The 18,583-nt window shown below is 39.2% G+C and overlaps 1 protein-coding gene across 1 annotated transcript in view; it reads left to right on the top strand.

The window, feature by feature from the left end:
- Window positions 1-17,877, top strand: part of LOC126251455 (uncharacterized) — a gene marked incomplete at its 5' end in the record, with an annotated part of 198,324 nt that extends 180,447 nt beyond the window's left edge. The window contains one exon of the mRNA XM_049951885.1: window positions 17,800-17,877. Within this exon, the coding sequence (XP_049807842.1) occupies window positions 17,800-17,877 (78 nt within the window). The remainder of the gene's footprint in view (window positions 1-17,799) is intronic.
- Window positions 17,878-18,583: the final 706 nt, after the last annotated feature.

Below are 18,583 nucleotides of genomic sequence, written 5' to 3'. Positions count from 1 at the left end.
TCTAAGTTCTAGGGGACTGATGACCACAGCAGTTGAGTCCCATAGTGCTCAGAGCCATTTGAACCATTTTTTTGCTCCAGTGTAAACTTAGAGGTGGACTGTGTTGTGTCTTCCAAAATGTGGAGTTTCAATGGAGTAATTAAAACACAGTAGGATAGAAGAGCTCATGTCAAAGAATTGGATAAGTAGTTCACTGTGACTTTTCATATTAGAGCACAGCATTACACATACACCTAAAATTAAGTAGCTTGTCCCCAAGTTGCCCTGGAAAGGAAAGTTGCTACTCACCATTAAACAGAGATGCTGAGTTGGAGATAGGCACAACAAAAAGATTGTCACAAATATAACTGGTTATAGTAGTTACAGGTACTCCTTTCAGGGTATGCAGTACTGTAGTCCAGTGTAACACAAATGAATATTGACAAATACTTAACACAGGTTTGTGTTTGCTTTTACTTCCAGTTCCAAGAACATCTACCAGCCAGGGAAAGTAGCTGTTTTTTATGCCGTGAACTGGTGGGAATTACGGGGACTCCCATGACTGCCCTCACCAGCACCAGCAGAATCAGCTTCAGCCAGAGGTTGGGTGAAATTATACATATGTGGAACGTAGAAATTGACAGAAAAGGAATGCTCTGTGAAACATGCTGTTCACAAATTAATGAGATAGATGAGAAGGAAATGCGAGTAAAGCAGCTGAAGGAATTAATTATACTCCGTGTGCTCCCCAGGGACCCTGATTATGGTAAGCACTGCAGATGTTACACAAATGAATCACATTATCTGATTTTTAGTGTTTATGATAATTTTGTCTTGAAACAAATTATTGTGATTTCAGCACATGGGAAAGGGTGGGGAGGGGAATGGTGTGATCATTCTACTTGAGAGTGGTTTATGGCTGTTATGGAACACTGAGTACCCTGCTATTTTGGCGGAACACCTTGCTTATTTTGAAGGTTAATAAATGTAAAAGACTGAGAATCCTGTTTTATTCAGTGATTTCTTCAATTTTAAATTATAACAAACAACATAGAGATCAGAACAAAGCAAAAAATCCTATTACAGTTTTCCAAAAAGTTTTATTGTTCTGGTACCCTGGTTGGAGACAGTAAGAAAATTATGAAACATGTCCAGTGAAATGTTCTAAACAGCATTACTCTCCTTTGATTTTCATAACATTTACTCTTGTGCTCCTAAATCCAGAAATTTAGGTGTAAAAAAAAAAAAAAGAAAACAAGTTCACAAGAGATGGCATGCAGTATGGCATCTGAACTACAGAATTCTTTATACTGTGCACCTAAATGTGTTAATCATTGGCCTAGTTCTTTGCAACCTTCATCAGAAACAGCTTTGAGGACTCGTGTCTTTGGCACACATTGCAACACACTTCTGTGTTATACTATTGTTTATTACTTCCACTATCTCCGAAGGAGCTGTGTCAGTGTGGGTTTTATCACAAATGTGTTGCTTTAAATGAGTGGTTCCTGACAGGAAACAAAATAATGCAAAGCTGTATATGTGGAATACGTACCTACTAGACGTGATGTTTCCATCCCTAACCAATCAAAATGTACTCTATACTTCACTGATTAGATCCCCCCTATTTACTTCCTCAATGTGTATGCATTGATTCCAGTCTTACTCCTCACTGCATTGGCTGTCTCATGTTGCAAGATTATTTACACATAAATGAGAAGATATTGCTGGATGTAGACAAGCATTATAGACATATTGAATGTCTTTGGAGTGAAACATTATTGAGGCCTGATGAAATAAATTTGACTTCTACTGCAATAGCACATTGAAACAACTGAATAGTGACAGGTGAAAATTTCTTTTGCACTCTGGGTATCAGTCTGTTTCCTTCCTAACCCAAATCTCCACAGTAGTGTACCCTATATATTACTCTTCTTTGCTTGCAGGTCTACTGTACTCCTGTGGGATATCTGACATTGCAGTGCATTTGGACTGAAAGGCCAATATTACATCAGGCATGAATATTTATAAAAGTGTGGTGTCTGTTCCTTTGGATGCTTATTTATTTATTTATTTATTTATTTATTTATTTATTTATTTATTTATTTATTTATTTATTTATTTATGTATTTATTTATTTATTTATTTATTTATTTATTTATTTATTTATTTATTTATTTATGCAGCATCCAATAGATTACACATGTGATATAGGATTTGTCATTTGATTACACGTAACACATAACAACACATACACATAATAAATGGACAAACACGTACAAACAGCAAAACAAATTACATACACATAGTACATAAATAGTGTACAAAAACTTATTACACAAAAACAAAAGTACGTGCTCATGATAAACAATTATAGATCATGAACTACGCCTTATACACAAAACGTATTATGGATGTTTAACAGATTTTCTATAAGTACCATAATTCTGAATTTGAAAACATAATTAAATTAGTTTAAATTTTTTAAAAATAAGTACAGGTTTCAATCCACAGTCTGAGACAGGTATTCATTTACACGGTAGTAGCATTTTTCCATCAAGTATTTTTTTTTTACTTCATGCTTGAAATTATTTTTGCCTTTCAATTCTTTAATTTGAGATGAAATTGCATTTAAAAGCTTTATTCCTAAGTGGCTAACATGTTTCTGACTTCTAGTTTTTGCTACATAGGGAATGTGGAAGTCTTTACCATGCCTTGTATTGTGATCATGGTAGCTTGAGTTGGTTTGGAGATCGCAGTTATTTTTACTGATCATTTCCAGGCATTTAGAAATATATATCAATGGTATTGTCAGTATCTTTAGTTGTCTGAATAAGGGTCTACAGTGAGTTTGTGGTGGGCTGTGTGTCACGATAAGAATAGCTCTTTTTTGCATCATAAAAATTTCATTTAGTGTTCACCTGGTTTTTCCCCAAAAACGTATGCCATAGCTTGCAACTGATTGGAAATAACTAAAGTACACCACTCTAATACATTCCTTGCTACATACCTTGGCTATTATTCTTAAGGCAAAACATGCTGAGCTAAGTTTCTGAGTAAGATATACACTGTGTTCATTCCAGTTTAAATCTTGGTTAATTCGCATTCCCAGAAACTATTTTTGAACGATTACAATTTTCAGTAGACAAAAATCGTTTGTACTCCTTTTTATTTTCCTCCTCCTTGGGCATTGCAGTGAGATTAAAGGTTAGTGCATTATGATCTGATAATCCTATATTCACATTTGTAACTGCAAATTCATGTGTGACCATATTTGAGAAGATGTTATGTATTAGGCTTTCACTGAAATCTGTTGTTCTAGTGGGAACTGATACGTGGGGGAACATGTTGAAGCTTTTTAGCATGTATAAAAACTTTTTTACTGAACTATGGACCAATAGATTAATATTAGTCACCACAAAGAATTTTGGTTGAGTTCTCATTTGAGAAAGTGTTGAGCATTTCTTCCAAATTCTTAAGAAAGACTTCAGTATCTCCAGATGGTGATCTGTAAATTGCTGCAACAATTATTTTCTTCTTTAAACTATATAACTGAATGGCTACTGCTTCAAAATCCTTTTCTATGATTGTTTAGCCTTGTATCTTAACTTAAATTTAAGCTTGGGATTTAGATAAATGCATACACCACCACCTTTGGCATTTTGCCTATGGTACTGACTGGTAAGTTTATATTATGTGTGACCAAAAGGATTTAAACTATATCTGTACATTATATAAGGCTCAGTCACAACTTCTGTGCATGGCTATGACAGGTGGTGTGGGCAGCCTATCACGTTAGGCTGCGGTCACCTGATCTCACATTTTGTACTCACTTACTCAGTTGTGCAGGACCCTGACACTTGTCTCACTCCTCTGTCAACACAGCTTCCCTTTCATGTCATTTGTCTCCTAACACTGCAGTCAGGTGTTACGTGGTGTAACTATTTAATACAGTGATGTATTATATTCTGTACCTTATCTTCTATACTTCTTCTCAAACTCTGTTATAATTACTTTAAAAATCAAAATTGATGTCTCTGATGCATCACATTTTTATTAATAACTTACTATGCCACTTTCGACTCAACAAATTATTTATTCCCTTCATCATCACACTCATGAACTACACTAAAATATCACCTTCATTCAGTAAAAAAAGACACAATAATTTTGAAGGTACCTCTTCTGTGTCTCACAACATACATCAGTTGTTGCACTAACTCTCCTTCGGCAGCCTATGCCTTTACGGGACAGTGTGGTGACACCACAGAATACTTATTACCACAGCATATAGTTTCTCACCCAAAGCTGCTGCGATAGCTGTACAGTGCTGAAGGTGCATACTGTCCCCCGATGTAAGTCACCACACACAAAATAGAAATAACACTAATGAACAATATCTGTACATTTATGTTTGACATGTTGTTTTCTGTTACTCTTTTCATAATATGTACATAACACATCTTTCAAAATGGCATTCATTGATCAGAAGTCATTGATATGTGCATCTCTTTTCTGGAGTAGTATGTACTAGCAGTCTGTGAACATTGTGTCCCAGTGAACACAGTCCAAAGTTATTTTAAATTTTTTTTCCGTATGCCATGAATGTGGATTTCTTTTCGTAACTATGGCTTATGAGATTGGTTATATCCTCAGTACAGCATTGTCCATGATAAAAAAAATACACAAATTTACCTTTAATTGCAGCCATAATTTAAGAGCATGCCACTAAAGTGTACATAAAGTACTTGAAAGATGTTTTCCTCTCTGTGTGTACAATAGTAGGCAGTGCACAACCACAGCGGGTACGGACACCAGAGGCTGGACCCAGTACTGGGCCTGGGGACATTCCTGCAGCAAAGTCACCTAGTGAGTAAGAGTAAATTTGCCCATAATTGCAGCCATAATATAAGAGCATGTCACTAAAGCAGTACATAAAGTACTTAAGATGTTTTCCTCTCTGCATGTTCAATAGTAGGCAGTGCAGAACCACAACGGGTACGGACACCGGAGGCTGGACCCAGTACTGGGCCTGGGGACATTCCTGCAGCAAAGTCACCTAGTGAGTAAGAGTAAATTTGCCCATAATTGCAGCCATAATTTAAGAGCATGTCACTAAAGCAGTACATAAAGTACTTAAGATGTTTTCCTCTCTTCATGTTCAATAGTAGGCAGTGCAGAACCACAACGGGTACGGACACCAGAGGCTGGACCCAGTACTGGGCCTGGGGACATTCCTGCAGCAAAGTCACCTAGTGAGTAAGAGTAAATTTGCCCATAATTGCAGCCATAATTTAAGAGCATGTCACTAAAGCAGTACATAAAGTACTTAAGATGTTTTCCTCTCTGCATGTTCAATAGTAGGCAGTGCAGAGCCACAGCAGTTACAGTCACCAGAGGCTGGACCCAGTACTGGGGAAATACGTGCAGCAAAGTCACCTGGTGCGTAAGAGTAAGAGCCCACTGTGCGAGGCGTGCATTCCTGCTCTGTATACTAGTGAATCAAATGTATCTGGACACCTATTAGTGGACATTAAGATTGTGTGTTCTCCTTTATGAGGATTTGACTTTTCTGGGGACACTGACTTTTCAAAATCTCTGTGGATGGATGCCAGCCCATTCTTCCTTGATAGCTGATACCAGAGAAGGTAGAAGTGTTGGAAACAGGGTATGGAGTGAAGATGCCATTATAACTAATTCCTAAGATGATCCATTGCTTTCAGCTTGGAACATTGGCAGGCAAGTCTTCTTCAGGAATGCCACTGGTTATAAGCCTTTGCCTAGCAATGCTGATTCATGAGAGGCACCATTGTTGAGCTGATCAAATCAGTCATTGTCTGTGAACTGTTCCCCTGCTGTGTATAGTACACAATACTGTCAAATATATACTTACCCTTCTGCATTTATCATATCCTGAAGTGCAATAAGGGGAGAACAAGTTAAGGAGGAGAAATTGCATATTGTTACAATGCCTGCTCTGCACTGCATTGTTGGCAGTAGAGAAAATGGCAGATAATGTTCACTTACTAGTCACCACATCCAAATTCTTCCGTCAGATAGCCATGGAGTATAGCACTGTTCGTCACTCCAAATCTCGTTTCCTCTCATCCACTCTCCAGTAGTCATAGATTTTTATGCTACACTCAGTGTGGCTTTATGTTGAACAGAAATATGTTGTTTCCAGAAGCTGCTCAGTCAATGTAACCAGTTTTTCTAACTCCCTGTACACAGCCATTTCCTTAGGGGGCTCCTAGCTGCACTTCAAAACTGAAGAGTGACTGCAGCAGCTAATAGCAAGCTGGTTTTTACTATTTCCTACCGCAATGCAAGAAGCACTTGTCCATCAGCATACTGTATGTGCCTGGACTTCATTTAGCATTGGCTGTTCCTTCACATTTCCACTTAACTGGCACATCACGGACAGCTTACTTTTGAAGGTTTGGAAGGGCTGAAAGGCATCCCTGTATTAATTATTCAGGTGGAATGCAAAGACAAGTCCATGTTCAGTGTACTCAGATCCCTGACTGATGAATTCTGCTTACAAAACAGTATTACCTGCCACTTCCTATAATAGTAGATCCACCTCTCATTGAAGTAAAGTGCTCAGTTCCCTGTTACATAAGGGTGTCCAGGTATTTTGATTGGATAGTGTGTTGATAGTTCTTATCTATGTTATTTCTGCAACCCCTTAGTCAGTCCACCATACACAATTGAATTAGAATCCAGAAATCATAATATATTTTATTATAATTAAGTCTTTGAACATAGAGAACTTTGATTTGGGGCAGGTAGTTACTGACTTACAGAAATACAAAGTTTGCTTATAAAGCAGTGGGAATACATGTGCTGAGAATTACTGGGAGGGAAAAGGAAACAGACAAATGGACAGGGAACAGACAGGAGTTGGAGACATAGTGGGAAGGTAGTGGAGATGAGAGATACATGTAGTGAGTGAGTGAGGGAGTGAGTGACAGATAGGATGAGACAATTACATGCTCCTATCCTAGAGAGGTGAGTGGGAGGAACATTGAGGTGACAGTCTGGTGCGAGGCATTAAGTGGATATCAGTCTACATGGACTACAAGCAGCAATGCCTGTAGCTTGAGACCAGAATACCAGGAGAAGATAGGGAAGAGGCTTAATCAAACAGTGGGACTCCAATGAATGATGATTTGAGTAGAAGAAGGTGAGGATGATTTGTATTTCAAAACTGAACATTTATGTACATCCTATTAGGGTAGTAACTTAAATGAAATATTGGGGTGTGAATCTAGTTCATAAATGGCCTTAGCTGATACGTTCAGCACTACCATATGAGTTACTTGATACTAACATTTTCAGTGGCTCCCTTGATCTTTCTGTGATCAATCAGACATAAAGGTCCTGCCAAAATGTTTGTTTAAAAGTTTGCACAACCATAGGAATTTCCCATTTCATTGCATACCGTGATCTGTTGTTCAGTTTATGTAAAATTTGAACCCAGAAGCTGACAGGTGATGCTAGAATGTGTTTTTTCTTTGTTGGTACAGAAGTGAGTACAGTATGTTTTGTAGAAGGAGCTTCCTATCTTTTGCTTAACTGTGGGTGGAAAAGACAGTGTAGATACTATTTATTTTTGTTACATTATTTGCTAGGTACATACTATTTGACATATATTTTCACTGATAAATTATTCTTGAAGAAAACTGATGTCTGTGTCCTGTAACTAAAATTAATGCATGTCTTTATTAATGAAAACCATATCAAAATCGTGACTGTAGTTGGAGATCTGCCACAACAAATGTACAGATACTGTTCTTTTGATGTATTGTTTTTCTTCTTTCTCCTGAGATAGTGTACTGGAGACATTTGTTTTCTTTTTCTTATTTTGTCTTGGATGTCTCAGTAGTTTTTTGGAATAAATTGTTTACAATTATTTATGTAGCTGTCTTTTTGAATTAAGGGTAGGGTGGTTATGAAGAATCCAGTCAGCAGAAATAAGGTATCTGTGATCTACTTTATAACATATAAAAGCTGATCACCTCTGAAATGAAAATGCTGGGAGTATATTATAGAGTGGAAACAACTGAAGCACGTGCGACAAATGTGTCAATACATGTGGAGAGAATGGCTGATAATACGGTATCATTTTCTGTTCACTAGACTTGTCTCTGGTGCCAGTACCTTTGTTCATAAAATATTTCCCATCAAGACTTTCACTACAGTTTGATCCCAGACCAATCTGTTTGTCTTTCTGTCTCACCTCTCTACAGGGAGTCCAGCAGGGAGCTGCCTTGCCCCATCTGCCACACATACTCGTGGTCATATGTCCCACCTAATGTGGATGATCCATGCACAAGGAGAGAAATGTGCTCAGGTAGCCATGAACGTTAGAACTTCATTGCAACACAGAAGGCACATGATTATGTTGGGCAAGTGAAAGAGCTTCATAGTGCAAGCAACATAAAAATAGTCCTGATGTGCTGTAAGGTTGTCACTAATATGAGCTAAGCTGAGCACTGCAAGCTGCACTGGCGATGTCCTAGATTCCAATGTTCTTGTGTTCAGAGGAAAAGTTGTGACTGTAACAGCAGCCAAAAGTATGAACTGTCATCCCCATGGAGGAGATGGCAGTGCCATCCATGAGGCACACACCTGGAAGAAAAATACAGAAATGAGGCCATGACATCAGTAAGGAGGGATGATGTAGTGGAATGGTGCAGGCAGAAAGACACCAGGATAAAGGAATGAAGTGGCACAAGACATTTGAACATGGAGCAAAACCATTCAAACACTACGCAGAAGCACTTGAACACAGAGATGAAGGCTACCTAATAGATCACAAGAAACTGGTAAAAAGTTTCCAGAGACAAAAAAGTAATGAGAAAAGCACAAGAAGAGAGATGTTCCTGAGTAGAGAAGAGGACTAGAGTTTCATTGCAGCACAGATTGTACATACCAACATGCAGCAAATGAAACAACTTTTTGGTGAAGGCAAGGTAGAGAATGCCCTGATGCACGAAAAGATTGCCACTAATTTGAAAAATATTCTTGAAGCTTCCAGTTGAGCACTCTGTCTGTAACAACTGACAAACACTGCTGTAGGCACCTTCAGTGTAGATTGTACCTGCAATGCCAATATTGTGGGCTGCATTCTTATTAATATAGTCATGGCACTCCGAAGTAGATAGTTGATGTTGAGTCTGGAACATTGGTTGGCTGGTGAGCCACTGTACATTCTCCTACAAAGGCTGTGCAGTGGAAAAATACTGTTAAGTTGTCCAGTGTCAGATGTCTCCAGGGTGGAAACCATGTAGTGGCTGTCACTAGCGAGATCAGCTCCACTGAGTGCGAGTTTGTTTCAGGCCTGTTAACACACCAGCAACTGACATACCTCTGTTGTGTGGCATAAGGCAGGATTGTAAAGCACCAGCCAGATGCTAGACCACCCACTTCCACCTCATTCCTATTATGTCTCCTAATCCATCCTGTTCCTATACCCATCAGATTTTCTTTCTGTCTCACCTGATTCTCCTCAGTACTTGTACCCATCCGTAAGTAAAGAAATGAGTGTTACATTGAATGTGTTTGAGGTGGCATTTTTACTGCACAAACAGCAAAAATGTGGTGAGTGATAAACAATTTTGCCATTACTTTCTGTGGGGCATCTGTGAGAAAAATTCATGATAATTTGAAATTATTGGTGAAGTTTCCTGCAAAACACTAAGTGCTCTCATTGTCATATTGGATGAATATAATGTCGGTATATGCCTGCAATCAGTGAAGCTGCATACACAGGCATACACACAGTTCCTAACTGTTAAACTTGCCACAATGTGTTAACTGTGTAACATAAGACTGTATGTTTTACTAAGCAGATTACTACAGGATTTTAAACTTTAAAATTTGATCAATAATTATCTGAAATGATGACAATAAACATTTATTTCTCCCTGACAGTCTCCAGACAGCCAGCCTGCAACTGGAATAAAGTTCTGGCTTTCTGGAAGTCAGTAGTATTGATTGTCATAATAATTGAGTAGATTAGATGCTCAATTATTCACTAATCCATAGGCTCTCTAAAAGAGAGAAACAATAGATTCTGTTCTTTGTCATTTCGTGTTGAAACACTCGTAGTTTATCACTAGTTTGGTTTACTTGTGCAGATAAAGTATTTTTTATATTAACACGCAAATTCTATTTTGTCAATCAGGCCCTGTTAAGGAGGAAGGCACGCGTCCTATCGCTCAGGTGAGTGAAAGTAGCGGCAGCATGTATGAGACTGGCAAGCAAATGTGATTTTCACCAGTAGCAAATAAAGTTTGGTTCTGTGGCATGTAATGAACCCCACACTGCTTCCTGGCCTCCTTCCAGGGTGAGGACATATTTAATCAACTCAGGGCTTTGAACCGTTACAATACTTACTCCTCTTCTGTGCTACTCTGCACACTACCCACATACTTATTCAAATAAACTCCTTTATTCATATCCTATTCATCTCCATTCCAGTCACATTGTATTTCCCATGGCAGTCGGTTTCCTGACATCACAAACTTTGCAAATTCTTTTGCACTGGTAACTGAGATGCTACCTGAAGTCTAAATTACCTGCTAAATGATCCAAAACATTTCTCAAAGACTAATCATATACTGGTGCTTAATTTAAAACAAGAAACTCTCTTCCTCCCCAGGGGGTCCACAACTCTTTTTGTGAATACGTGCGTAGCGAGCACGGGACCCCGAGCTAATGAGGCCTTTCTTCCTTTCCGGGCTGCATACCTTCCCTTTCCGCATCCTTCCCCATCCCCCATCTTCACCCCCTTTCTTCACCTCTGCCTCTTTCCTTCCCTATCTCTCCCTCTGGGAGTATGTTTTGTGCCTACGTGTGGAGACAGGTGCTCGAAACTGTACCAGAGTCTCTCTTCTTCACTTTCTCTGTTGGCAAGTCTTTGTCCTTCCTTTGTCCTTCTCTTTTCCTTATCTCTTCTCTTTACCCTTATCTCCACTGTGGCATTTGAGACCTCTTCTTTCCTTTCCCTTTCTTTATTTTTCCCTTCCTCTTTTTTCCTCCCTGTGTGTGTCTGAAGGCCGACCCACGCATTTCCATGCTTAACCGGTGACGGGGTAACGCGTAATTTCCCACCCCGGGTAGACAGGTAGGACACGTACGTACCCCCTGGTAACGGCCAGGCCCAGCGAGGGGTGATTACCCAAGCTGATACCTTCTGAAAGTGCCGATTGGTCCCTCCGTCCATTTGTTCACACCTCAGGTAACACCTCCCGACAATCACCTAAGGTGAGAGTGCCCTCAGAGAGGGTCCCCACAAGGAAGGAGCGCGCCATCAGAGACGCCGGTAATCATGGGGGATACTTCCGCAATGGTTTCCTCATCTTCTACTATGTCTGCTCAGAAGCATAAGGTCAATGAGTCTCGGCCACAGACAGTCCTTCCATCGATGCCACAGTTCCTTGTTGTTTCTTGGTCCGACAAAGGTCACGACTTCTCCACAGTCAACCCTTTCATTATTGAGAAAGGTGTTGACGCAATAGCAGGTCCTGTAAATTCTTGTTCCAGATAACGAAATGGCACCTTGTTGTTAGAAACAGTCATTGCCCTCCAGGCACAAAAATTGCTGCGTACTTCACTGCTACACACCTTCCCTGTCCGAGTGGAAGCGGACTACACTTTAAATTCATCATGTGGGGTTGTTTATACATTCTCCCTTGACGGATTGTCCGATGAGGAAATTCAAAACTACCTGTCAGACCAGGGCGTAACGGCTGTTCATAGTCATGAAAAGGGTTGACACAAACATCATTCCAACCCGTACTGTCTTCTTGACATTTGACAAAGTTCAACTCCCATCGACCATAAAAGTGGGCTATGAGATAATTTCCGTTCGCCCTTACATCCCAAACCCTACGCATTGCTATCGGTGTCAGCGGTTCAATCACACCAGCCAGTCCTGTTCCAATCCGGCCAAATGTGTTACGTGTGGCAAGGGTGCCCATGAGGGTGCTTGTCCACCTCCTTCCCCTCGTTGCATCAACTGCATGGGTGACCACGCTGCTTCCTCTCGTGATTGCCCCATTTTTAAAGGCGAAAAGCTCATTCAGGAAATAAGAGTGAAAGGAAAAGGTGTCGACCTTTGCTGCTCGAAAATTATTCGCCAGTCAAAATCCCACTGTGCCTCAGACAGGAAAATACGGCACTGTCCTTGCCTCTCCTTGGCCAGCAAAGGAGGCGGCCACGCAGACTTGCGACCTCACCTTTAGTGACACGGTTGTCAGATCAGCAAGTGCAAAGATCGCCCGTTCAACCTCACCACTTTCGCCTGCCCACTCTATGGCTCACCCTTCATCGGGTTTTGCTAAATCTCGATCCCAAAAGTCAGACACAAAGACTTCGTAAAAAGAGCATACTCGTGTAGATATTTTATGTACCCCAACTTCACAACCATCGGTTCCTCCTTCATCTAAACATCATGTTTCCAAGAAGGCTAATAAGAAACCCAGTTCCTCTCCTTCTCCGCCAAGGCGTGTCTCATCTACAGCACCATCTGGCGGTAACCGCCCTCGGCAGTCTTCTGTGTCACCGAGGCGCACTGCTGGCGGTCGATCAACCGGCCGATCGCTGGTGGCAGGAGCTGCTCCTGAACAGCCTATGGTTCAGGATCATCTGCCTTCGGCTGAATGCCGTTCCGTGCTGTCGGTCGCAGACTGTGAGCAGTCGTTGAGTTGACGGCAACCATGGTCACATTCCTCCATTTTCTGTTCACCCTATGTCCATTATCCACTGGAATATCCACGGCATTCGAGCCACTCAGGATGAATTGACGATCCTCTTATGATCCTACTCGCCGGTCATCTTCTGTCTTAAGGAAACAAAGCTGCGTCCCCACGACTGCTTTTTTCTCCCTCATTTTCAGTCCATCCGATTTGATCTCCCCTCTGTTGAAGGCACTCCAGCACATGGAGGACTTAAGATTCTTCTCCACGATACTCTCCATTATCACCCAATCCCCTTAAACACTTCCTTCCAAGCTGTCTTAATGACAGCTCAACTTCATCTTCATTCTCCTGATGTAATGGCAGTCGTCATGGTGCTGACAGTTCCACGGGGAAGGCACATTGCTGAACAAGAATGAGACAGCGGAATAAACCTGTGGACTGGGTGTTTGTGTTGCCATCATCATTTGTGAAAGTGGCATGACTGGACCATGTAAAATTTGGGAATTCATGTGGATGTTGATAACCATGCCATTGAGAGCCCCCTAAACAGGTATGATCATCATCATCATGGAATAAAACACTGAAATCATCATGAACTGTAAAGAACGATAAAGTAATTAGCGTTATCCCACCCTGCAGAAATGCTGCATCAATCTGCACTACATTTTATGCACAACAGGGAAGTGTGTAAAAGTTTAAAGCCATCATTTGAACTATAAAAGAAGACTTTGTGGTGGTATCCATTGTTCATCGTTACTATAGACATTGTGAGACACCTTTACCAAAGCAATGGGTTACACCATAGTTGATACTAACTAAACACGACAATAAATATTCCTTAAAACTGACAATTACCACTTACTGTTGTCCAACATACTTACTGATTGCAGTTGGGAACTGAGATGTCCACATTTTTGAGCAAATATCACAAACACAAATGACAGGTACTCAAAATTGCAAACACGCATCAAAGTACCTTTCTAGAATGATAGCAGACTCACTCTCCTTCATACATTTATGGCCTGACAAACTTCCTAAAGTCTTCTGAAAATACTTTCCTCGTTGCGAAGTAAGTACCAAGTGAACTACTTCGAGAGGTCTACTTGTCATAGTGGTTGTTATGTTTGACATGTGTTGACCAGTAATTTGATAAGACTACCTTAGTGTACTTCAGAACGTGCATCAAAAATTTTGCAGTGTGATGTAAACGTAACTTTTGTCTTTTGGGATTTGCTTTCAATAATATTAATATAGGTCTCTGGTACATGAAACAGAATCGAATGATCATTCCTGTGGTGTACTTTCAGATCTTGCATTGACTTATTTGCCAGCTGCCATGACCATGGCAAACAGTCCTTTATCCAGTAAGAGGTTTCTTTTTCATACATCTCGTTCTGTAGGACCGATACGTGGTACAAATCTTAAAGGTCATGGAAAGTGTCAGATAATGTTTAAGAAACCAAAAAAGATGAGCCATAAGTTAATGTAAATGCAATCAAGAATGTAACTCAGGAATCAGCTTAATTTTTCAAGGAAATCCTCAACAGAATAGGAAACTCTTCAATTTTGATTTGAAACCACATGGATTACTGCTAAGATGTTTGAATTCGTGTGATAACTTATTGGAAATTGATGCCACAGTATACTGCATGGCTTTCAGCACAAGATTCAAGAAAGTGTGCCCCCAAAGGCAGAATGGATTTCTGCCTAGTGTTAACTGACTGAAAGCTGCTAATTCTTGGGAATAAGCTGATATTGTTAACAAGAAATGACAGCAAAGAATGTATATTTATTGAGAGGCCTATGTCAGATTACCCAGATTAATTAACAGGGGTCGACAGGAGTTACATGAGCTTATACAAGTTACTGCCTGAATCTCCCATTTCTGAGCTCAAACATCCTTTCAGAAATGGAAGAATTACTCCAAAATATACCACCATATATCAGAAGTGAATGAAAATAAGCAAAGTAGACTAATTTTTGGGTCAAACTATCATATACTTCATATACCATTCAAATAGTAATAATGACAGCATTAAGTCTTTGAACAAGATTCTGAATGAGTTTTCCACAACAGTTCTCTATCTAGCTGAACATGTAGAAATCTGAACTGTTACATTTCACTAATCTTACGGCCATTCTGTAAAATTAAAATGGCAGGTTTTGTTGAATTGTTTGTTAGAAATGGTAAAAACTCATTTTTGCTTTGATTTAGCATTAGTTTATTATCTACAAGTGATGAACCAGTGTTCGAACTTCAATAATTGAAACAATGCCAACATTTCCAAGGACAGCTATATTGCAGAAAACCCACACCATTCTGTCAAGGTATATAGGCCTCGATGAATGTGTTTTGTGACAGCTGAATACGCTGCCAAAGGTACCATGTATATAAACACACAGCTGTAAACTCTGTTCATTAAACGTTATACTAGTTCAGACAGTAGTTTGGCATTGGTGACTGATCAGCAGGAGGATGATCTGTGAGAATTTGAAAAGCACCTTGAGTCTGATATGGTTACATATTCCTTCCAGTGAGTGGAAGCCCAGTGGTGCACTACATTTTCTCACATCATGTTGAGAGTATCTGAAATACCCCAACAATTACAGTAAAATATGCATTTATAAAGTTTTTAACCTTGTATGTTGGGACGGGGATGCCCTCTCCCAGGAGTTGAATAAGGTTAGGCTTCAAACCTATCAAGGGTCCTCATCCTCAGGACAATGGAATGTGCCAACTATTCAAAGGGAAAGGGACTTCTTAAATTCTATGGATATTTATACCAGTACCAGTTTGACTTTAGGCTATATATGGATGCAGACAAACTAAGCTCTTGGAAACTAATGAAATGCCTCAAGGTTGGCAGCAGAAAAAGCGGATCCAGTTTGTCTTCAAAAAACTGTGTTCCATGACCTTCTGTGGATTCTAGAATAGGCATCATTACTTATTTAAGACACAGATTTCCAAGTTCCTATTTTTATTACAGGAGAAGTCAGGTAAATTCTAAGAACCTTGAGAAAGTATCATCCCTTTGTTCAGGTCAAGTAGAGGTAAGGCCAAAAATTTCTTAAATTCCGTAGTCATTGTGATGTGTTAAATCACTTTATCAAATCAGCAGTTTCCCTGGACTTTTTATCTGATGAACCTAAATATCAAGTCCCTCCAGCACATAGAAATAAACTTTACAGAGGCCTATTAAGTATGGTATATTCAAAAATTGCACCCCCGCCCCCCTCCCCAGGCTTGAAGAATGTTTCTTGCTACTTTGTGTGTGGGTTTTGACTGAATCTGCATGCTGTTTCATTCCAGTATAGCACAGAACTTTTCTGGATTAAGTTTGACACAGTGATAAATTTCTTTTCAGCTATAATCTTCTTACTTTCATCACTTTTTGACTTTCTGAAATACACACACGACATTGTGCCTGAAACAGGGTATTTGAAATGAAAAGAAAACAGTGACTGACAAACAGAAAAAGCCTGTTTGTATAAAGATCATGGATAACCTTTTTTTATTTTTATTTTCTCCTGTGAATAGGCCATCTGAGGACCACATCCCAATTTCCGGTCCTCACTGTTTGCTGTTTCCTTTTTTCCATTACGGTTTCATCTGTTCACTACGTTTTTTTCTGTCATTCTTCAGACCATTTTGAACCAGTCTTTCTAGTTACCCTGCTGTAGAATCCTCATTTTTAATACTTCTTTCTGAAATATCACTCTGTTGTTAACATCTTCTGTTTTTATATTGTTTCTTTCTAAATGCTGTTTTTTACTTTGTTGACCCAGCTTGTTTCGTATTGCTTACCCCACAACTATTAGAAAATGTTACTTCTTAGCCTACTGCCTTGTGTTCAAAATAAATTTTCTGTATTTTGTAAATTTCAGCATAACTTTGTAATATATAACCTTCTTCTGTGTTTTGTGTTTTTATTATTTTCATTGAAACTTGCCTTTTAAGTACTCCTAATTTATTTAAATTGTAGGTTAGTGCCAGACATTCACTTTAATATAAGCACTCTGCCATCACTACTGTTGTTGTAATGCGTTATCTTTGCATTTCTGGAGAGGCACTTTTTACTGTAGAGGTCTTCAGTGATACCATATTGTTCCTCCAATGTATTCAAACTTCACTCTGTTGCAGAATTCTGCAAAGCACTTTCTTGGATTATCTTCCATAGATTTTTTTTTACCCCTTCCATTTGAACCACGTCTATTTCCAGGGATTTTCTACCAGTCTTAAGAGTTGATAATTTTTTTTCCCCTAGAGAAATCCTTAAACCAGTACTACTGGCTATTTCCTCCAGGAAATTCATTTGTGTTACAGCAGATGCCACATTTTTCTGCAGGTATAACAAAATCATCTCCAAATTGATTTTGATTTTTTTTGCTTCATCTTCCTAATCTTATTGCAAAATGTTGAGTTCAACACATTCTTTGTTAGAAATTATTACTATTTTCTCTAACACAGTATTAACCCAGATAGTCCTGAATTATTTGTTTTTCAAAATTGATTTATATCTTATCTACATTCAGTCACAATGTTGTAAGGAAGAAAGTAAAAACAATTTTGAGTATTTATTTTTATTTAGTATTTCCAAAAATGGGTGTCCTTCCAGATGGACGTCAGGATAATAAGAGAACATGTTTTTAAAGTATATGACATTGCACAATTAACTTCTTTTGGTTTTTTTGTGGTAAGTTTGACATTTCAGTGCTGCTTCTTTTTTGTTATCTCGTCCATTGATAATTGAGCAACATATTGTTCTCTTCCATCAAATCTAGAATCAAGTTTTGCCCTCTTACTAGGACATCCTCTGCTGGTAGTGACCCTTTTGTTAGTTTCAAGAATTGCAGTGACAATTCGATGACGAAATGTCACATGATCTATGGGTTCTTCGTTGTGCTTGTAAGGATCCCAGGCATTTTGCTCTGCAATGTCTATAAAATTTCCAATGATTAGGAAATACCACTTTTTCCCCTCTTATAGAGCATCTGTATAGGGATACCTTCTGGTCAGCTTGATCTATTCCCATATGAGTATTGTAGGAGTCTAACAATTTAGGTTGAGGCACGCTAATCCTTTTATTTTGTACCCTGGCAAATCTTTCTACAGAGAGTAGTGGTCGAAGTTGGTGGCTACAGTAACAACATTGTTCTCATTTCAACATACAATGGAAATCCTGGATGCTGAGTTAGAAAAAACTTCATATGATCCTCTATTTGCTTTTATCATTTTATCTACAGATGATAGAGTATAATTCTTAACTCTGTATCCTCTTATTCGTCCTGTTGCTTCCATGCCCCTCTCTTTTAAGTAATGTAGTAGTTCAATACTGGTAAAGAAGTTATCAAAGTATATTCGATATGGAACATGTGGAAGTAACTGATCAACATAAGTCATTACCACACCGTACCCCATACCTTTTGTTTCATAATCCTAACTACCTGTGCCAGCTCCTTAGTAGGGTTCGAGCCAAATAATACATCCACCACTTGTGCCTCCACACCAAAATTTGAATGCACATCAGATTGGTTTCCCTTTTATGAATTGTTTGCATCCGTGACTTCCGAAGTATGGGATCATCAATTCATCGACAGAATGATGCCGCACGTGAGGCGCAAATTGTTTGAATCTATCATTCGGCATACACAGTAATGGGTGCATTTTCCCAGAACGGTCTGATTTATCTAAGCTGTCATTGTTGCATACATGCAAATTGGAAGAGATGAAGTCAAATCGATCTCTGGACATGACATTTGTTACAAGGCCACTGTGACTGTCTTTATCTTAATGCCAGTACTTCTTTCTGCACGACACTGTTACATATCCACTTAGCAGAAGTATTGCAATAACCATCAACATCTCATCTTCTGAACAATCACCTAGTCTATTTCTC

The sequence above is a fragment of the Schistocerca nitens genome, chromosome 4 (assembly GCF_023898315.1).
Source record: "Schistocerca nitens isolate TAMUIC-IGC-003100 chromosome 4, iqSchNite1.1, whole genome shotgun sequence".
Taxonomy (NCBI): domain Eukaryota; kingdom Metazoa; phylum Arthropoda; class Insecta; order Orthoptera; family Acrididae; genus Schistocerca; species Schistocerca nitens.
The sequence above is the reverse complement of the archived record's forward strand: the minus strand, read 5'-3'. Positions and strand labels throughout refer to the sequence as shown.